The 22,605-nt window shown below is 40.1% G+C and overlaps 3 protein-coding genes across 5 annotated transcripts; 1 reads left to right on the forward strand and 2 right to left on the reverse strand.

The window, feature by feature from the left end:
* Positions 1-7,469: 7,469 nt before the first annotated feature.
* On the forward strand, positions 7,470-8,065 carry LOC131243878 (17.5 kDa class I heat shock protein-like). Its single transcript, XM_058243498.1, has one exon. The coding sequence runs from the start codon at positions 7,507-7,509 to the stop codon at positions 7,984-7,986; it is 480 nt and encodes a 159-aa protein (XP_058099481.1). The 5' UTR covers positions 7,470-7,506; the 3' UTR covers positions 7,987-8,065.
* Positions 8,066-11,156: 3,091 nt separating this feature from the next.
* Positions 11,157-12,227, reverse strand: LOC131243877 (7-deoxyloganetic acid glucosyl transferase-like). The gene has a single exon (XM_058243497.1). It carries the CDS (start codon positions 12,218-12,220, stop codon positions 11,651-11,653), a length of 570 nt encoding a protein of 189 aa, XP_058099480.1. The 5' UTR covers positions 12,221-12,227; the 3' UTR covers positions 11,157-11,650.
* A 2,642-nt stretch (positions 12,228-14,869) lies between these two features.
* Positions 14,870-20,823, reverse strand: LOC131244646 (uncharacterized). Of its 3 annotated transcripts, XR_009170440.1 has the most exons (7): positions 20,458-20,823; positions 17,273-17,418; positions 17,091-17,159; positions 16,915-17,019; positions 16,268-16,326; positions 15,026-15,226; positions 14,870-14,920 (listed from the first exon to the last, which is right to left on the reverse strand). XR_009170440.1 is itself a non-coding variant. In XM_058244144.1 (5 exons), the coding sequence occupies exons 1-4, from the start codon at positions 20,626-20,628 to the stop codon at positions 16,311-16,313; spliced, it is 438 nt and encodes a 145-aa protein (XP_058100127.1). In that variant the 5' UTR covers positions 20,629-20,823; the 3' UTR covers positions 14,978-15,226; positions 16,268-16,310. The 3 variants fall into 3 exon arrangements, 1 of the variants encoding a protein (XP_058100127.1); XR_009170439.1 differs by having other exon boundaries at positions 16,915-17,159; XM_058244144.1 differs by lacking the exons at positions 14,870-14,920; positions 17,091-17,159 and having other exon boundaries at positions 14,978-15,226.
* Between the last annotated feature and the right edge of the window lie 1,782 nt (positions 20,824-22,605).

Below are 22,605 nucleotides of genomic sequence, written 5' to 3' on the forward strand. Positions count from 1 at the left end.
CCTAAAATGCACGGTGTTGATGTTCAAAACGCATCACGGTGGGGCCCACAGCTAGGCCGTGAGGGCCAGCCCATCCCTCCGCCAGGCGCAGGCAGCACCTGCGTGTGCTCTGCAGCAGCAACGACTGCTGCTTTCTTTTATTAAAAAAAAAAATCTATTTTTCTACAGATTTTCCTAGGTGGGGCCAACATCAACAAAATCCACTCTGGTCATTGGTCCCTGCGGCTCAATACGAACCTATCAAGTCCAATATTGGATGATTCTTGATGTACAAAAACACCAGGGAGTGTTTCAATGGTAGGAACATTGTTTTCTATACTATGGCCCGCCAGGAAACCAGATCAGTCTCATTTTTTGGCTCAATGCCTAAAATGATCTGAGGAAGAGGATGGACGGCTTAGATTAAGTACATGCATCAAGGTGGGGCTTGCATAAGTGGCCTACCCCAAAAGCACCTTTTTCTTCTCTTCTTTTTTTTTTGTTAGCCTGTAAGTACACACCCTGTCAGTACACGCACTCCATGTTAGCTACCCCTGCCTCACGTTCAGCGTCCAGAGACGCTAGACGGCTGGGATAGACACAGCATCATGGTGGGTCCCACCTACACTTATATACATATATAATATATATCTTATATTATATATATATATATATATATATATATTATATCATATATATATCATATATATTATATAAAATATAATATATAACAAGAAGGGCATTGGATCCATTTCAACAATGGATGGTGTGGATCATCACCTACAATAGGGTGGGCCACACCGTTTGATGCTGATGGACGAGGTAGATATAACGCATTTTGGTGGGATCCACACTATCACAATGGAGAGATAGAGAGAGAGAGATAAAGACAAGAGAGACGGTGATGGAGAAGAGGGACCCCACCACTATGGGCCCTCCATGGATATGTTACATTCATCAAAATAGGTCCCACCAAGAAGTGGGCCGAAAAATTAAAATCAACGGTGGATCACCCACCTCTAAGCCTTCTTCTTGCTCCCGTAGGCTTGTAAGCTCCTATGCTCGACTTTTAACGGCAGATGATAAAGTTTCTATGGTGGGGATGAGAGATGAGGGGGTGAAAAAATGGGCCACACTTGTTGCTCTTGGAATTGCTTGGGAAGGTTGGACGTATGGAGCTTGGGAGAGTAAAGATAGAATGAGGGAAAGAGAGAATATATATATATATATATATATATATATATATTAAAGGGGATGGGTGATGTGGTGGTTGTAAGGAAAGGGTGATGGGAGGTATAGTTATGGTTGAAAATGGGGAAAAAGAGGAATGGTGAGAGGAGAGAGAGAGTGGACTTTTGAAAAGGTAGGGATGGGTTGTTGTACTTGGGGTATAGCTTGTACTTGACATTGATTGATGGGACATGACGTAGTGATTCCCTCGAAATTCACAACGCGCGGTGTTTCTTTAGAATGAACGCAGGCCCACATCTCCTGGCCTGGGTATCAGTTCGGTGCGCGAGTCGCGGCGTTAGAACCGCGGCGATGGCACAATCGCTAAGATACAAGTTTCGGGTCGAGCCGTCTTCGGTATGCAGGACTCGGCTTAGGATTGCGCGCAATCGTCGGATACGGTGCGAAGGTTGCCGGAATTCGACCGGAAGGACCGCGGAAGCCAACGGAACGGTACGGACTAGGACACGGGTCTTACAATAATGATTTTTTTTAATACGGATGTAAATGTCTAAAATTTAATCATGATCTAGAATTCAAAGTCAGGTTTGACCAACCCAAGCACCTAATTTCAAAGCGTGATAGGTTGGTATTAAAGTTTAGGAATTATATTTTTGCCAAGGACCTTAGGCATGGGTTACACTAGTGTTTAAGTATGAACGGTAAAGAACCTGATGTTAGCTTTTGTCATTGTGCTTAGATAGAATTTGAGTAAAGTTTATAGTGGGATTAAATTATGGTTAAAGTCAAGCTTGAGTATGGTTTGTAGATAATCTAAAATTAGAACACATCGTCACATTAGTGATAAGGTGTACATTTGCTTTTATTTTTAATGTTTATTATTTTTTGTGATGATATTGGGTGTTTATTTTGTTTGTTATGTTGTTCTTGTTGCTTGTTACTTTTTGGTGTAGGGTGTTTTTAAGTACATTAGAATGTCCAATGAGAGTATGGTTGGGGGGACGAGATTCCTGTAAGGGAGGTTGATTGTAATAACCCGAGTTAGTATATGTGATTACACATACCCATGCAAATGTAAACATAGGACACATGAAACATAACAAACATATACACACTATAGAGGGGTATCCTTATTCGTCCACACGTCCACTGTGTTTGAATTTCGAGGACAAAATTCTAGTAAGATTGGTATAATGTAACAACCTGAAATTTCGATACAGTAAAATATAATTTCTCTATTCATTGATATATATATATATATATATATATATATATATATATATATATATATATATATATATATATATATATAAATGTGATCGATTTGTTTAGTGTGAACTATTGTCATATGCAATTATTAATTATTTGATTTTATGTGTGTATATATGTACATACATGTATATATACATTTATTCTCACCACTAATGCACATAACGCGACCATCAATTTGTAATTTCGCCTTATCCTAACCGTTAAACGTGCATTAAACTTGCTCAACCATCCACCGTCACGTGACTAAGATATGGAACTACCCATTTGTCTGTCCATTTACATAATCATACGTTTGGTTATCTAATTATCAATCTAAATTGTTCATTTGACGGACCATACGATTGATCTCTCCATAAACTACTTTTACCTTTTTATTCATGAAGTTAGTCATAGATTCAATTATATCAATTACTAGGCTCTCAACCGTCCGATTAATCTACGTTTATTTTATCATGTAGCCGTACATAGCACTCATATTGTCGTAATCCAAACCTCAAAGTAAACCGTCCATAGGGTACACATAAAACCTAGTGGTCGGTTTTCACATAAAATATGGACAAACATTTTTTTTTTACTGTGGGCAAGCACAAGCCATTAAAACTCATTGGGATCACCGTCTAGGATAATGTGTGATCAGCTTTAGGCCGGTGGATACAGCACACTAAGCTGAGGTAGGACACCAAGCCTTATACCGATTGGACTATCAAATCTCGAGATACATGTGATGTAAATATCGCGTACAGGGGAGCAGGGAGGAAGCCAACGTGACTCTGTACATTTACGTTCCTGTCTCCAACCAACCTTCCTGTAAAAAATAAAAAATAAAAAATACTAAACCGGATTAACAGTGAAACTCATCCAACCGAACAGCTGTGGATTAATCGCACCCCCGCAACCATCACTCCATGATCAACAACAAACCCATCTGGATCAATCCTTCATCATGCATGGTCCTCCAAATGTCATCAAAAGTCCAGCTGTCCTACCTTTGATGTAAACCGTCCATCCGGTGAACCCAGTAAGTTTCAACCGTGGGCAAATCTCTACCCACCTTTTGCATCGTGAAGCCCATCTAAGTTTGGGATCTGTCTCATTTTTGGACCTATGTCCTAACATAATCTTATGAATCAGATGGTCGATGTGGATTCATCACATATATGCAATGTGGGGCCACTTGCTAACATATCTCCAAAAAAATAAATAAATAAATAAAATAGTAACCCACATCCCTGAATCCGCTAAGGTGGGTCAGCCCCTGACTATGGGGCCCACCATCATGTATGTGACTACATCCACACCTTTCATCGGTATTGAAATCTCATTTGAGAGCATGATCCAAAAAATGAAGAAAATCCAAATCTCAAATGAACCATAGTATAGGGAATTTTGGTAATTGACCATTGAAATTTTCTTACAGGCCACAAAAGCTTTGGGTCTCTTGTATACATCTTTGAGATTTAATCACAACTAAACATTCCGGTGGAATCCATAAAGTTTTTAATGGCAGGGATTCAATCACAACTAAACATTCCGGTGGAATCCATGAAGTTTTTAATGGCAGGGATTCAATCACAAATAAACATTCATGTGGATTCCACGAATTTTTTAATGATAAGGATTCAATCACAACTGTTTCCTTTGGAGACAATAGTAAATGTGTCAAATTACAAATAATTTATTTTAAATTAAATGCTAACTTTTTTTTATAGTAACCCAGCGTGTTTTAAAATTTTAAATTCAGGCTTCAGATTTAACAAACAGGCCCTTATGCCAAGTTCCATACTGGAGATCAAATCTGAACCTTGGGCACACATGTCAGGAGTAGCAGTTCGCGATCGCTTTGTTCACCCTGTGTTAACATGATATTATTCTCTTTTCTTTTCTTTGCTTTTCTTTTTTACACACCTACATGAACTTATGCAATCACCACACCACACCGTATCAGCACTCTGATATCTTGTCTCAGTGTGATATCTTGTCTCAGTGTTGAAATAGGCTTTGTTTAAGCATGAAATTACTCGTTCATTGGACCCCTGCCTCAAGTCTACACCCAATCAAAAACTTAGAAGTGGCACACGACCCGTTTTTTCTTTTTTTTCTTTTTTTAAAATTTCAGGTACACGACCGTTTTTTCTTTTAAATTTCAGGCCACGTGGTGTTTATATGTCGAATCTGGACTCTCTATTTGCCGCAAGCAAAAAATTTCTACTTGTGTAATGTGATTGGTCCATGTTATCACTGCCATTGTTAGGACGGTTGCATTAAATGTAGCCCGTCATCATGTGGTCAAATTAAATTGTAATGAATAGGATTTTGGTGCTTGTGTCAAGCAGAGGATCTGGATTCTTACATGTCATCCAAGTCATAAATAAATTAATTTTAAAAAAAATAATGGTATTCAAAACTCAGGTGGGCCATATTATGTAAATCTAGAGGAATTTAGGTATAAGTTTAGGCGGTGGCTCACCTGAGCATTGAATCCATTTTGATTTTTTAGATCAAGGCTAAACAATTGATGATGCACTAGGTGGACGGAGTGGATTTCATGCACGTGAATGCCTTTTACCACGGACGCAGATTTCCTGCGAAAGCCTTTCGCAGGAAGTTCCTGCGCTGGGAACCCAGGTGGGGCCCACTGTGATGTTTGTGAGAAATCCTCTCCGTCCATCCGTTTTGTGAGTATATTTTAGTATAAGAGATCAAAAATGAACCGTATCCAATACTCAAGTGGGCCGAAAACGGGATAATTGAACGTCCACAGTTGAAATATTCGTGGGACAAAAGAAGTTTTGAATCCTGCTAATATTTATGTTTTCAATTCATCCCAGTAGGAATGACGTTATTAACGGTATGGATGGCATGTAAACATTACTGTCGAACCCAGGGAGGTTTCAACGGTAGAAATTTCCCTAACCACCTTTTCCTTTAGTACGGCTCACTTGAGTCTTGGATCCTGAAAATTTTTTGTTCCACTCTTCTAAAATAAACTCACAAAACTGATGGACGGAGTGGATTTCTGACAGACATCACGGTGGGCCCCAACTAAGTTTACAGCCCAGGAACTTACTGCGAAAGGCTTTCGCAGGAAATCCGCGTCCTTTTACCACCAAGGTGCGGGAAGCGGATTGGCTGGTGTACCACACACTAGCAAACTAGCTGACGTAGTTCGAAGCCGAGCGCTGACGTTCCTCGATCTCTCAGTTGTACCAACGGTTCAAAAGAGGTCAAAGTTACATGGCCCAACAATGATGTATTCATCATATCTGTACTGTTCATTCATTTGGTGAGATCATTTTAGATCTTGATTCCAAAAATGATTAATTTCCGATGCTCAAATGGACAACACCACAAATAGCAGTAGGAGAATGATTCTCACCATTAAAGCATTTGTAGGCCCACCGTAACGTTCCAATCTGTTCATAAGTCACAAAGACCTGGATGAAGAGAAAAATAAATATATCATATTGATCCAAATTTTCTGTGACCCCAAAAACGTTTCAAGGGCAGGCGTTCAATCCTCCACTGCTTTTTACAGTATGGTCCACTTGATTTTTGGATCTGTATTATTTTCCGGTTCAATACTTACGACGAGTTCACCAAGTGGATGGACGGTTTACGTCATACCTTATAATAGGACTCACAGAACTTCATCAACACATCAGCCACATCGGTCGTGTATGATACACCCGCCAATCGAAGGAATCGGATTGCGTACTGAGTAACTCAGTACTGTAAGTATACTGAGTAACCTCTGTGGCCCCACTGTCATTCATACATTGTATCCACTCCGTCCATATTTTTTAACACATGATTTTAGAGCTTTATCCCAAAAATGGAGTATATACAAACCTTAAATGGACCACAACACCTGAAACCATTTGAATTGAACATTCACCGTTGAAAAACTCTTGGGGGCAACAGAAGTTTTAGATTAAGCTGATATTTTTGTTTTTCCTTCATCCATGTCTTTCTCATCTAATGAACAGGTTGGATGACCGATTAACACCAATGGGGGCTTTAGAAAGTTTTCAACTGTTGAAATCAATACTTTCATTTTTTCCAATGGTATGATCCACTTAAGCTTTGTATATTCATCAATTTTATGTTGAACCCATAAAATGATTTGGAAAAATGAATGAACGGTGTGGATAAATCATATGCACTCAAAGTGGGTCCAACTGAATTTACTCAGTACGATAAGAGCCCACTGAGTTACTTAGTACGCATTCCAGTCCTATTCCGATTGGAAAATCGGATTGCATACCGAGTTACGCAGTACGGTGGCTGCTCCCCTGCCACCAGCCTGGTGGCTGCTACCCTGCCAACAGCCACCAGGCTGCTGCTCAGTGTCTGTGGGTCCCATCATGATGTATGTGTTTCATTCATTCCATTCATCCATTTTTACCAATCATTTTAGGGCTTGATCCCATTGATCCCAAAAATTAGGGGGATATAAATCTAGGATAAACCACACCATAGGAAAATAATAGTGATTGGATATCAACATTAAAATCCTCCTTTATTTGACATCCAATCTGTTGATTTTGATTAGGTTGTACAGACCCAGATGAAAGGAAAAAACAAAGATCAGCTTGATCCAAAACTTTTAATGGCCTCCAAGAAGTTTTAATCGTCGAAGTTCATTAAACACTATTTTTTACAATGTGGTCAATTGAGATGAGTCTATACCTAAGCTTTATCCTGATAGCATATATAAAATTATTTCGAAAATAAATGAACGGTATGGATGAAATACGTACATCATGGTGGGGCCCACAGATCACCGACCACCGGCCATTGGCTGGTGACGGGGAATAGCCAACCGTTTCCTTCCCAAGGTGCGTGATCTTTCCAGAATGATGTGGACGTTTATGCTGGAAACGTCTCGAAGTTTCAGAACCGCTCACCTTTCTCGTAACCTCTCCCCTCCTTAATAAATATTAATCCCGTTCCCTTTCGAAGCATGAGTACAAATTCCAAATTGCAATCTACCATCTCTCCCAATCGTACGTGCACATAACTTTTCTCTGCAAATCTCATTCTACAAACCTCCCAACCATCAAGATGTCGATCATCCCCAGCATCTTTGGCCGGCGAACCAACGTCTTTGATCCCTTCTCCCTCGACGTATGGGACCCATTTCAAGGCTTCTCCTTTGACTCCTCTGTCTTCCCATCTTGCTCCGATTTCGCCAGAGAAACTTCTCAATTCGCAAACACGCAGATAGATTGGAAGGAGACTCCGGAAGCCCACGTCTTCAAAGCTGATCTGCCTGGTCTCAAGAAGGAGGAAGTGAAGGTAGAGGTTGAAGAAGGGAGAATGCTCCAGATCAGTGGCGAGAGGAGCAAAGAAAATGAAGAGAAGAACGACACGTGGCACCGCGTTGAGAGGTCTAGTGGCAAGTTCGTGAGGCGATTCAGGTTGCCGGAGAATGCGAAGGTGGAGGGAGTGAAGGCAGCAATGGAAAATGGAGTCCTGACTGTAACAGTTCCGAAAGAGGAGGTGAAGAAGCCCGATGTGAAATCCATTGAGATCTCTGGTTGAGAAAAGGAGAAGGGCACAATTGTAAATAGCCTGAAGTCGGTCGATGTTTTCTTGTGTATGCCTTGTTATGTAAGAATAGAATGCGGTCTGAAAGCGGTCCCGATTCACAAACAAGCCCGATGTTTTCTTGTATGCGGTAACTTTCGATAATAAATACATGTAGTTTTTTAGCGGTTTTAATTTAATTTAATTTAATTTAAAATTGGGACCTGGTGTAGCTTGTTTGTGAATCGGGACCGTTCATCCTGTTCCATCTACCATGGATGGAAAATCGTACAAAACCTGTATATTGACCCTTTGCAATCTAATCAGTGGTGTTAATTAAAACAATGGCATGAATCAACAGTGGCTGATGCTCCGCAACAAAGTGGAGAGAATTGAGGGCTAGGATGATAGCATGGGCTACACGTTAGCCTTTGAATACGTGATCACTATCGATGACAAACAAACACGCCAGTTCAGTTGGCGGATGAGGTAGCCGTCGGTTCGAAGGGTGGTATAGAGGTAGGGGTGTCAATGGGCAGGATTAGAGCTGGCCCAGTCCTGACTAGGCCCTGCCCCTAATTTTCAATGTAGCGCCGAGCCCGTGGTGGGCTTAAGTAGTTCAACCCACGACTGGCTCTAAATGCTTGTCTGCAAGCCTGAGTCCTGAAATTGTTTGTCCGGAGTTTGAACTCGATTCTGGCCTGAACCCGAGCCCAAATTCAAGTTTTTACTGGTGTGACCATTCATGATATTAGATACTATCATGGGATCAGGTGGGATGGAATTGCATTTGGTCCCGTGAAATTATATTAATGCATGTGTGGGTCCCACATTAGTGCATATGTTTTATCTATGCTGCTCATCCATCTATGACTTTTACACGTGACATTTTATATATAAGGACGACATTTATGAATTTTGTTTGATGATTACAATTTCTTGGTCTGCCAAACTGATTTTTGCTCAATTCAATATTTTCCCCCTGACATGAATTTTATCCCAAACATAGAAAATGGATGGGCCAAATACATGTATTGCCGGACATGCAATTATTGTGTAATAATAGTGTTAATCCCATCCAACCGAAAGGGTCATGCAAAGGGCCCCGTAAGATGATATTTAAGTGGTCTCTTCATGTAAGTCTTTGTGATCTTATCAACAAGTTCGATGGCAAATCAACATTCCCATGTCTCTGCATCAAGGTCTTTGTGACCTTAACAACAGGCTGGATGGGTCCTTGCTCTTGCTCCGATGGTAGACTCTCAGGAGTTTCAACACCTGGTCAAGGGTTTGAGTACCCATAGGTAGTGAAATCCGACTATGGTGTGAGTGTGTGGGGTGTGTGTGTGTGTAAAAAATTTAAGGCTGGAGGGTAAATCAACATTCATGAATTTTTAACGATGGAGATTCAACTATAACTTTCTTGTGGTGTGGTCCAACTAAGATTTGGATTGACTTCATTTTTTAGATCATGCCTTGAAATGAGCTTCCAAAATGGTTGGACGGTGTGGATTTAAGATGGATATATCACTGTCAGCCCTACGGTCAAGGGTCCCACGCACATCAAGCTGTACCCAGCATGGATAATCAAATTGTGTATATATACCACCCAACACACTTCAACTAGGTGGTGTTCGCAGAGTGGGGCCTACCATGGTGTATACGATTTATATCCACGGAGTTCTAGGTGGTGTTCGCGGAGTGGGGCCTACCATGGTGTATACGATTTATATCCACGGAGTTCATCAGCTTTGTGATGCTGGGAAGGACGTGTGGTTGGGCACATCTTCCTCAAGGGGATAATTGTTCCGAATTCTAGGAAGAATAAGAAAATAGAAAATAAATTCTATGAAGTTCAAAATTGATTGATGAATAAAATAAATGAGTCTACAACCTTTTAAATAAGAATACTAATAAGCCATTGAAGAAATTTTAGAATCAAACTATAACTAAAACTCTTAGAAATCACAACTTGTTATAAATAATAAACTAATTATTCATAAATTGTCCTGATGTCTACTCTTAAAGCCCAATGGATGAAGAGTTATAATCAAACTAAAACTTACTATTTATAGTAAAAACAGAATTAAAACAAGGAAACTACCCTCAATCTATGGTATTTTACAAATCCGGCTTGCGCAACTCGGCATAGTGAGGTTAGGTGGCTAAAGTAGCTTATCCTATCCCAAATCATATAATTTATGTTCGATAACTCATTTAGGTTTGCGAAATGCATCCATTTTAAGTTCTGATGGTCCGAATAATCTCTTTCTCCAATCGGACCTTTTCTGGTCCAACTTGGCTATGAAATTATCCACAACCCACTCTACATCACTTTGTCAACTTATTTTAAGGCTTGAGCTAAAGGCATGGAGTGGATCCAAAGCTGAAGTGGACCACACCTAAGGAAAGAGGGGAGATAACGACAACAGCTAAAACCTTCCAAGGACCCACAAATGAGGTACATTCTACAAGAAAGAGTAGAGAGAAAGCATAGAGATAACGACTAGCATGGGTGTGTACTAACAAGCTAACCCAAAAAAAAAAAAATAGAGATAACGACAACAACTACAACCTTCCTAAGACCACTGTTGTATTTATTTTCAGACCTATTGATGGCGATGTATCTCCAAGTGGAAGATTGTTGAGATGTAGAGCCACATTTGGATAGGGCTACTCGACCAGTCGAGTGCCTTGCTCGACCAGTCGAGTGGCCCTAGCTCTCGACCAGTCGAGGGCTGGCTCAACTCAAAGTCCAGCGAGGTATGATTTTTTGGGTCCACGGTGCTCGATCACTCAAGATTATACAGATTCATTTTGCATATTTGATACAGACTGCGAAAATTTGGGTCGGTTTCGCAAGGGTGCGAAAGGGAAGTTGCCTAAACTATAAATAGGGATCCTAGGGTTATTCTAGGGTATGAATGAGAGTTCTTCTAAAGTGTGGGTAAAGGGTTTTCTCTATACATCAAAGGAAAAAGGTTTGTATATTATTTGTAATCTCGTTTTCTTCGTAGTAGAAGTTTACACCCGTAGTTTTTTATCCTTATTTGGGGTTTTTTCACGTATATCTTGTCTTATAGTTTATTTGGTATGTTTTGATTCTACTTTTACATTATATTTCTTTCTATTTATCGTTTGTGAATGAGACCGAATATTGGATCTCAGTTCATTGCGTTGTTGTCGTGCGGCGCAACAAGATGAAGGATCCTGTCAGGGGCTATGTGGGGACCACAGTGGTGTATATATTTTATCCACACTATCCATCCATTTAGACAAATCATTTCAGGGCATGATCCGAAAAAGGAGGCAAATGAAAGGCTCAAGTAGACCACACCACGGGAATGAGTGGGGATTGAAAGCTAACTGTTGAAAACTTCTCGGAGGCCACGGTAGTTTTGGATCAAGCTAATATTTATGTTTTTCCTTCCTAAAGGTTGATGTAATCTTATGAACAGATTGGATGGAGAATATACATCACGGTGGCCTTTAGAAAGTTTTCAACGGTGGGAATTTAATCCCTACTGCTTCTTGTGGTGTGGTTCACTTGATCCTTCAATCTACCAACTTTTTAGGCTTACGGCCTAAAATGATACGTCAAAATGGATGTACAGCATGGATAAAACATCTACATCACGGTGGGCCCCACAGGTCCCTTAAGAGGACCGTCCGTCTCTAGCTACCCCCTGGTGGAGAATATCCAATCCGCGCCCGAGCAAAGGAAAGACTTGGGTCGAGGCCAGGAGCTTACCTTCGAATGGGAACTCTCCTCCTGCAAAAAGTGCGGGACCACAGAAATAAGCCCAGAAGCTGCACGCGCTCGCCGTACGGTAGGTAACAGTCGGGATTCCAGCTCATCCGCGACGTCGATCGCGAACGACAAGATGCCATCCGCTACGATACACGTCACCTTGTCGTCAGATTCCGGCGGCCCGCAGGATCCTGCCAGCATCGCCCGGAGGAGTGGCTTCGTGACCGATCTGAGCGAGTCGTAGAGCTCCATGAATTTAACGGCCGAGCGGGGATGATCCGGCGGGAGGCCGTCTGAGATGCTATGAAATCGGAGGCCGGGCCGGCGGGCGAGGAGGTTAGAGTTGGAGCGGAGGAGGAGGTGGTGGATGTGGTCGGTGTTGAGGAAGGTGACGTGGATGCCAGCTATGCAGAGGAGGTTGGCTAACTTGACCATGGAGTTGATGTGGCCTTGTATTGGGAATGGGAATACGAGCACATGCGGCGGAGCTTTCTCCATGGCCGGTCTGTGCGGAAGCGGATTGCGTACTGAGTAACTCAGTACGATAAGCGTACTGAGTAAATCTGTGGTCCCCACCGTCATTCATGCATTGTATCCACTCCGTCCATCTCTTTTATCGCATAATTTTAGGTTTTTAAATTAAAAATTGAGCATATCCAAACCTCGAGTGGACCACACCACCAGAAACAGTGTGAATTGAACATTTACCGTTGAAAAATTTTTGGGGGGCAAATGAAGTTTTAGATCAAGCTGATATTTGTGTTTTCCTTTCATCCATGTCTGTCTGAATTCATCGGCTATTTATCACTCATAGATGCTAGTGTGTTTGAGTCGGACTCGGATTTCCTTCGGAAGCCTTTGGCAGGAAGTTCCTGCACTTGAAACCTAGGTGAGCCCCACCGTGATGTTTGTGAGAAATCCACCCCGTCCATCCGTTTTATGAGATCATTTTAGGACATGGGACCAAAATTGAGCCGGATCCAATACTCGAGTGTGCCGAAAAGTTGAAGATTGAACGTCCACGGTTGAAATATTCGTGCGGCCACAGATTTATCAGTTCATCTCAGCAGGAATGATATCAGTTATGAACGGGGGTTACATGTTTACACCCATTTTCCGCGTACGTGAATTGCGTCCTACCCACACCGGTCTCCGGCCACAAACGCACGTAATGGGCGAGCTCACCTTTGGGCATCTCTTTATCCATGCCGTTCATCCCTTCCATCTTATCATTTTAGGGTATGTGCATGAAAATAAGGCAGATTCAACATTCAATATGTAAGTGGATTACATTAAAATGCTTTTTACAAAATTATAGCTAATAGTATACAAGACAGTAATTGAAAGGAATTCAAAAACACGAGTGGCTGAGAGACACCAGAAGGGTGGCTAAGAAGACAATTAAAACCAAACATTGGTCAACAAATTAAGCAGTCATTAGTTGTACTGAAGTGAAAAGTAGCTGAGTGGGGGGTCCAAAAACAGACACAGCAGCCAATGGAAGCTAGAAAATGAAATATGGCCAAGCAACTTGGTCGAATAGCCAAAATGAAAAGATATTGAGAGTAGTTAAGTGAAGCGAAGGTGAACAACCGACAAAAGAGATGTGGGCGATGTGCAGCAGATGATCAATTAACGGCAAAAAACAAAGCTCAGTTAAGAGAAGAGAAACAACTGGGAAGAAGAAACAAAACAAAAAATAAGGATAATTAGGAAGAAGAAATGTGCTAAAAGAAGGATTTTAAAAAATAAAAATAAAAATCTAAAAAGGCTTTTCAACTATTTTTATTCCATTATATTTTTAGATGTTCCTATGAGAGCTAATTAGAGAGGAATGTGTATATTTTTTTAAGAGTGGTATAGTATATTTGGAATCTATAAAGATACTTGAAGATGATTTTAAGGTAATACAACTAATGTCCATTGTCACATCATCCACAAAGCAAAGGCAGCTGAGCAGAATATAGTTGAGTCAATAAGTCTTGAGCAGTTATTGAGATAGGTGATAAGCTTAAAAGAAGGGCTCCAAAACGCCAATAATGTTAAAATGATTATAATAGCATTGAAACATGTGAAGCATTCAAATAGTCAGCTTAAAACTATAAGGGGGCGTTGGGCGCATGGTATTAGATGGGATTTGGTGGGATGGAATTGCATTTGGTCACGTGACAATTTCATTCAATGTTTGGGAAGAAGGGAGAAGTTTTGAATTAGATTAGATGGAATTGCATTGGGTCTCATACCAATTCCACTCAATGTTAGCAAGTTGTGTAGGTCCCACCATGATGTGTGGGCTATATCCACACTATCCACCCATTTTTCGAGATCATTTTAGAGCATGGACCAAAAAATCAGGTAGTCCTAAAGCTCAAGTGGACCCCACCATAGAAAGCAGCAGGGATTGAATACCTACCATAGAAAACTTCTTTGGGGCTACATGTGTTTTGGATCTGTTTTATTTTTAGGCTCATGCCATAAAACGGGGTTATAAAGCAGACACTACCAAAAAACTGAGAAAACACTACAGATTTAATCCATAGCCATTTACTTATGGCTACGATTTTAATCCGTAGTAGGATCATTGTCGTAGGGACCAATAGGTCTGAAATCTATAGCTATCCGTAGCTATAGATAATATTAGTTATAAATATAATCCATAGCAACTATTTCTGTAGCTTAAAGTACCTACAGCTATTTCGTACATTTAGAAAAAAATTATAATTATTCATTCATTCAATTACCATCTGCATAATCATTCGTTCATTCAATTACAATCATTTATTCAATTCTAATCCTTCATGCAATCAATTACAATTACAATAATGTTGAAAATACAAATCTTGGTGAGTCTGTATGCACTCACATAAGGTACCATAGTGAATTAATCACCTGGTGAGGATTTCAAACTATGATCAACTGCTCCTTGAATTTTAGCTTACACGAATATTCAGAATTTCCTTCTATTTGCATGGTACCATAGTGATCGTAATAGAGCTTTCCCATAATAAGGTTGTAAATGGAAGTTGTGACCTGAAGGAAAAAATATTAAAGAAATACACATTTCAGCTTGAACCCTATGAGGAAACAAATGTTACTATTTTCATTCATGATTTTCATACCTTACATATTATAAGTGAAGAATACAAAAACTCCTCTAGATGATCCACACAATACTGCATGTGCTCTTTCAGTTTGGACCTGAAATGTTAAGGGTAATATCATAATGCAATAATGATATCAACATAAATCTCATGTTTTCTGTGTTTGGTCAGAAGCCAAAAAGCAGAAAGCAAAAGGAATTACCCAAACTCCTTGTTGAGGCTGTTAGCAACAGCAGTGGCAGCTTTTCCTCCTCCGTACTTGTTGAAATCATCCTTAACCTGCTCCAGGAAGGCAATGGGAATTTGTCTGCCAGCTGACTCAACTCACACGCCTCCACATGTGTCGATGTGGCAATGTTGGTAAGATCCAAGCTATCCATCAGATGGCCCTCATGTAGATGTCCTAAACCAAGAATCAGGGTGGTCAGCTCATCAGGTGGGCCACAATGCACAAAACAAGCTGACAGCTGCAAAAAGCTGGCCAATGCACAATGCACGGTAGGAATGCTGTACCATACGATATACCATCATGAGGTTATTAAAGGTAATGGGAGACCGAGCTGATTAGGTGCAGCCCCTGCCTCAGCCAACATGGTGCAGACATGACCATGGGGCCCACCTTGATATATGTATTGTATATCCATGCTGCCCATTTGTTTTACCAGCTCATTTTGTGTATGAACCCAAAAATGAAGCCGATTGAAATCTCACCAGAGAAAACAGTGGTGATTAACCACTAAAAACATATTGCAAGCCGCATAAGTTTTGGATCAAACTAATATTTATTTATTCCCCCCTTCATCCAATTCTTTGTGAGATTTAATAGAATGTAAGGAATGCATAACATATAAGGAAGCATGCAATATGATTGTTCTTGGATGCATGTGTGATCCATAGCTCGAGCTCTCCCCTGCCACCACATCCATCTCCCATTTAGATGTGTGTCTCTGCTCTCTTTATTTCTTGTCCATGCTTCTCTCTGCTGTGGAAAAAAAAAAGGGACAGATTCTGATCCATGTGATTTTTGCACTGTCACCCATCGAAGGTGATCACAACTGGGTTAGCCATGAAAATTGGATAAGGGTCTGATGTGTAGTGAGACTAAGGCAAAACACAAACTGTAGTCCTTGTTACTATCTTCAAAACTTCAAAAAGAGTCCGCGTCTGTTGAAAGTTATTATCACACCAAGGTGATGATAAGTGGGTCACCTTGATTGAAATCGCCTGAAACCAAACAAAGTGGGACACCACTTTCTCCCAAATCATTCCCTTTATGGAAAAAAAAAAAAAAAAGGAAAAAGAAAAAAGAAACAGAAAACACTTAAAATTATTTAGTGTCAGACATCACTACAATACCCATTCAAAGTATCCAGGTAACATTCTAAAACAAGCAGGCTTCTTACAAATCCAAAAGTAGTTTATTTAGCAAGCATGGTAAGCTTACCGAATTGTTGGCCTAGTACCACCATTCCAGCAGTTATCATACTTCAAATAATCAATTCCCTGCAAAGTAGTTTATAAAACATTCCAATTAGTTTGGGTTTTCTTAATTTTAATTATCAGAAATACACATCCTTTATTAGAAGTTTGAAAGATATTCGTGTTTTCAAATGGACCGGACCAAAAAGGAGATCCAAGCAGAAGACACCACATCATAGATTCCCTGATTAGGGACACAATGTTAGGCAGAAATGGACATAATAGAAATAACTTATATAAGCTTTTCAAAGCTTTCCATTTGTTTCTAAAATTGCAGCCCACATGATGAGTGGAGCAGCCTATTTTTAGGCCAGGGTACCTACATAGTGGGATCCACCTGATGAACAGATCGAGTATCACACCTGGCCACTGATACAAGTGCACATAGGTGGGATGCCTTATGCATGTTTGTGGGCTTGGCAAACATTTGAACATTAATATATTACTAGTAATTCAAATCAAACCTTTAAAACTGTGGACCATGTACATGGCAGTTGCAAGAACAACAGTCCCAATGCACAAAGTGCAAATCACAATAAAACATCTCATCCTAACATATTGAAGGGTAGAAATCGGTAAAATGCAATTTTCGAGGAATGGAGTCGAACGCACCTCAGTGTATTTGAATTGTTATTCGACATTCCTGATGACAAAACTGCATTCCAAGCACTTGAACGTCCCTTGTAGAAGCTCTGGCTGGACCTCATTCGTCCGTGTCTATGGGAGATTGGAAAATGTGTGTGGTGACAATGACAACCAGGGGTAACAAAAAAGTTTTGCCAAGGCACCTTGCAATTCTCATAAGTAGCTTTGACAATCTCCTTATTCAGCAATCTTGAATTAACTTTCTCCAAGAACTTAAGTACAGCTCATGAAAATTGGGCTTAATGCTTGCTCTGTCAAATATAATGTCCCAGTAAAGTAAAAATCAGCTGATGAAACTAAAGGTTATTCATAAGATTTTTCTCACCTTTTCATCACCATATACTGAGCAAACCATGGATAGTACTGCTTTTTCAGGACATCACTAAATTCTTTTGCTTTCACATCCATATTTGAAGCTGAAATATTATTAATCATAAATAAAATCTTGTCCTGTATCACTGATGCAGGTTCCTGCATGAAATAAACAACAAACTCAAAACTTTCAAAATACAATTGAGATAATACATGAATAGTCAAATAACATAGAGTAAGCACAAAACATACAGAGACGTGACTTTTGTCAATGCCACAAAGAACTATTTGCCAACATGCTAACTGTTATAAAAGAATTCAAAGAAGAAGATACAACTGTGAAAATCACCAAAAAAAATAAAATTAGCTGATGTCAGAAGCATCATTTGAAGTAAGGAAGAACATACATACTGATGTCAGAAGCATCATTTGAAGTAAGGAAGAACATACATACTGATTTATGTGTACACAGGATTCATGTAAAATTAGCTGATTTCACGTATGATTTATGTGTACACAGGATTCATGTAAGGTATAACATACAGTGATTTCATTTTCTGCTGATGTGTCACTTCCATGAATAGGGCGGATCATACAATGAAGATCACTTGGAGCAAAAATCTGAATAATCAGGTGGGGCGCACACATGCATTGAGCCAGACCATCCACTGTACATTGATTATGATGGTGTAGCATAACTAGTGAATGGATTGTTCTGGTTTTCTTGCCAGGTGATCTTTCTGATGCAACCCACCTAGAACCACTCCAAGGCTGACCTTGCCAGCCGTATCAAAAGCCACTTCCAAATCATGAGGAAGAGCGCCCGATTGGTAATCACTTCAAATATGGTTAATGTAGATTTTGTTTTACTGCTCCATTAAAATCAAAGACATCCTAACCACCAGGGTTTTGTGGGGACCCACATAAGTCAAGAGTCCAAACAATTGACCGTGGGAAGGGGGTGCAACTTGGGTCAAGCTCAACCCAAACCAAACAATTCCCTTTAGTTTTAATAAAGCTGCAGTATCAATTAGAAAAGAATAAATAAAAAATAAAAACAAAGAGCACCATGTTGAGGGTCAAATATTGCATATCAGACCCAGTTATTGCATGGATTTACAAGCATGATACCGTTTAATAGCCTGATTTAATCGTGTTTGTGATGCAGAGTGTATTTACAAGCATGAACTGAAAAAGGGTGCTTAAACCATGGATTTAACGCTCTGATGACACCCAAGGCAAGGGACGGACTCCAGGGGACCAAGATCGATGGAATTACACACCAGGGATCTGAGGAAATCAAGCCATTCACGTTAAAGAGGCCCGAAATTGGTGAAGAATGCAAGATCACATAGTTCCCGCCATCTGATTGGCTCAAAACTTTATACATGGCCTGAGGGCCATAAATTAACCGTACATCTCAAATTTCAGCCCTCGGATCACTATAGAAGTGCCCCAACTGACAGATCAGCCCATAAACCATTGATTCTGGGCCCACCTGATATCTGGAACTGTCTCAACTTTGGTCTCGGCGGTTTAAATAAGATGAGGAAACAAATGGATGGTTTGGATTTTGATAGAACATCACAATGGGCCCCGTATATACAGCGTGTGTACATGAGGTACACACGTGCCGAGCCGCACCGTACCACGTAAGGCGGGTCAGCGCTGCTGACCCGCGTCTTCTTCCTAATACGGCAACTGCCGTTTTAGCGTTGAAACGGACGGACGCTGTCCGTTTTTACGGACGCTAGTGGGCCCCACACATTGTCCCAGTGGACAATCCAAACCGTCCATCGTGTAGAGGGCCTCGACTACTACAAAACCTTGTTAAACTTTTGGACCCATGCAAGCACACGTGCGCGATACAGAGGCCACAAACAGGCGGTCCTGCGACGTTCAAAACGATTTTTGGGGTGATTTCTTCTCTGGGCCGCGTCAATGGACATTCAAAACTACCCATTCTTGACTGAAATTTCGTCCTGAATCTAATGGACGGGATGGATTTCCCCGAAAATACCTCTGTGGGGCCCACCGATCACGTCAGCGCCGGACGTGCAAAAGGCTACGCATGTCCGCGAAATCTGACTTTCCAGGCAGTTGTGGCCCACCATCTTTGATCATATGGCAGATCTGAACCGTCCATCGTGTAGGCCAGCCAAAATACTTTCAAGAGACGTTGATTTTACAGAAATAATACAAGGAACGCGAGAGTTATGAAGCCCCGAACTTGGCTGCGAAAAGACTTTCGCTGCGCGTGCGATAGCTTCCCAAATCCGATTTCCACCACTCCAAAAGCTATAAAAAGAGTTCTAAACATGAAGAAGAGGATGTGCTTGAATAGGGGACGTCAGATAGAGAAAGAGAGGCGGAGAGAGAAGTGTTTGGAATTTTTATGTATTTTTTCTTTATTTTTCTTCTTTTTCGTATGATTATGTTAGGCTAAATCTCTTAGCTAGGGCTAAGAGGTGAAGCTTGTGGCGTGATGGGAGCTTCTACAGGTTTGATTTAAACTGAACTGATTGACTCTGTTTTGATTTAAGAAATTCTTTTAGTCATTAATGGTTTGTTGTGATTTAAATTACAGTAGATCTGTGATGGCTTGAATAATTCCTTTCCTTTTATTTTGATGTTCGGAAACCCTGTTGTTCGCCATCGTCTCATAGACATGGTTGGATGATAGAATCCTTCCTAACACTCATACATCTTTTAGTTGGTTATGGATTGGTCTAAGTTCTGTTGTTTACCTTGTCTCTTAGGCATGGATTTGTGATGGAATCATACCTAATTCTTATACCTTTCATCTCTTGAAAACTATATCAAGTAAGTTCATTATAATATCCATGAAGCAGGCATAAGATCTCCCTGATCTCTACAAGTGGATCCTCTGAATCCCTAATTCCCTTTCTCTGAATTCTTTAAGTTTAGATTAATATTTCACCATTATTCCTCAAATCACAATTGCTTTAGATTTCATCTTAGTCTAGTTCTAGATCTGGTTATTTTCAGATAACGTATAGGTTTCAGTCCCTGTGGATTCGACCTCGGTCTTACCGAGTTTATTACTACATCACAACCCTGCACTTGGGGTGTGAACACACCACTAACTCATTTAGTAAGCATCCATTTTCATCGATTCTCCATACACATGTTATTCCAATATAAATCCTGAGAAATGATTTACAGAAGATAAAGTACCTGTTTCTGTTCTAAGCAATGAGAACACAAGAAAGCTCCAAAAATCTTAGCTCCTATCGAACGCAGGTGTTTTGCCAGAGAAATACCCAATGGACTTTTTTGTTGCTTTTGTATTTGGAGTTGGATTGCCCGGATGTTGATATACATGTAGGAACCAGCTGTTTCTTTCATGATTGCTGCTGCATTTATTCAACCATGACCATATTCCATGCATGCTTTCAATGTGGGAGCTAAATTTAGTGCTATGGTATCAATTTTTGTTTTATTATTTCATTATCCAATTTTTTTGTCACCATTCTTTCTTTTTCATTTTCTCTTTTCCCCCTTAAAATATCAACCTCATACCCTTTACAACACAACAAAAAAAAAAAAAGAGAGAGAGAGAGAGAGAGAGAAAAGAAAAGAAAAAGAGAGAGAGAGAGAGAGAAGAAAAGGAAACAAAGAAAGAAAGATAAAAAAGATTCAGTGCATTTCTGTATTACATGGTTTCCATTTTGATCATGCGCACATTACATAACATGTTCATCAAATTCAAGAACAAGGTTTATTATCTGATCAAGCTCAGTAACTTCAAGTGTCGATAACAAAATATGAGCAGAGGATGAGCATTTGAAGAAAGAGTATGCTACTCAAATTTCAACTAGTGAGACTAAGAACAACAAAGCATGGCATTAGAATTGACAATCTTAAAACTATTTAAACATGAATACCAAAGATGTGTGTGTCTTATGTAGACATGTATCATGTTGATGTGTGTGCCTATGTAGCTGAAGTACTATTCTTTTGACCAGTCCATGAGATTCCCTGAAATCTGTGGCTCCTAAAAAAGGAAAAAAGAAAATAAAGAAATCCAAAAGGAGGTTGAGAAAGGGTTAACACGTAGGCAGCCCTGTGTCCAAATCTCTCCCACTTGAAGTTAGTGGTTCTTGTAAGTCTCATTTTAACCATCCAAGAATGAGCCTCATATTCCAAACACACAAAAGTTTCAAGTTAAAATAGTGAATTGACAATCTGAGAAAATTATGGTGAAACAAGCACACAAAGAAAGAGCAAGTGGTTGAGATATTTACAAAAAGAAAACATAAAATCTCTAAGCAATGTCTCAACTAATTTTGGTAGCAAATGCAAAACCAATGCCACATATAGCAGCAACTCAAATTGGATTCAAATACAGATTGGCACGAAACAATAGATGATAATCAACGAATCACGTAGCACAAACTATTGAAGCGAAGATCAATCGCAAATCAACGAAAAGAAATCCTGCTCACACCAAAAAGTAATACTTAGCCAAAAATGAAAAAATTCTTTCTATAGAGGCATGATTTATAGAAAGAAATAAGGATGTGCTCCAAAGTCCAAATCCAGAGAAATAAACAGGCTTTCATGGTACAAGCGGCCAACCAGTAATAGGAACTGTTGATACAGTGGAGTGAAAGTCAACATGGTGAAATCTTGGGCCCCAGGGTATAGCTCAGAGTTTTACCTAGGTACTGTTGATACAAGCGGCCAATTTGTAGATTCCCTAGGTAAACTAACAGAGCTTTACCTCTAAATTGATAGGCCACACATGTACGTTTAATGTTTGCTATTAGTCAATTTCCCTGGCTATCCGATTCTTTTTTACATGTGTGGACCTCCCTAGGAGTAGATCCATTAAATTTCTGGGCCAAAAATGTAGTGGGTGTGATTGAGTGAGCTTAGGACTCAGGAGGATGATGGTTAAGAATTTTAGCCTGGGTTTGCATGTACAAGGCTGAGCCCACTATCAGGGTTGACCTGAACATCCTGGCTCAACCCTTTCAAATATGAAGAGCAATGAGCTTAACCCTACCCGGTTTAATTACTAAGCAGGCCCAATCTTTTAAATGAATCAGATAAGATAAATGCGTTTCGTCTGAGTTGATTTGGATTCGGTCCGACCCATCCAGTTCCACACCATGAGTTACCCCTCACTGGGGCAAGTCATGCCTATTCACTCCATACGAATTTCACCACTTTAGTCACTTATATGCAATCAGCACACAAATTTCCCATAAATCTGCAGAAAATTAAACAGATACAGATGCCCATTTCAATGATTTCCACCAAGTCCATTCCAAGTTCAATAGAATATGTCAAAATCATAGAAACAAAGAGCTAGAATAT

Source organism: Magnolia sinica, chromosome 4, assembly GCF_029962835.1.
Source record: "Magnolia sinica isolate HGM2019 chromosome 4, MsV1, whole genome shotgun sequence".
Classification (NCBI taxonomy): Eukaryota; Viridiplantae; Streptophyta; class Magnoliopsida; order Magnoliales; family Magnoliaceae; genus Magnolia; species Magnolia sinica.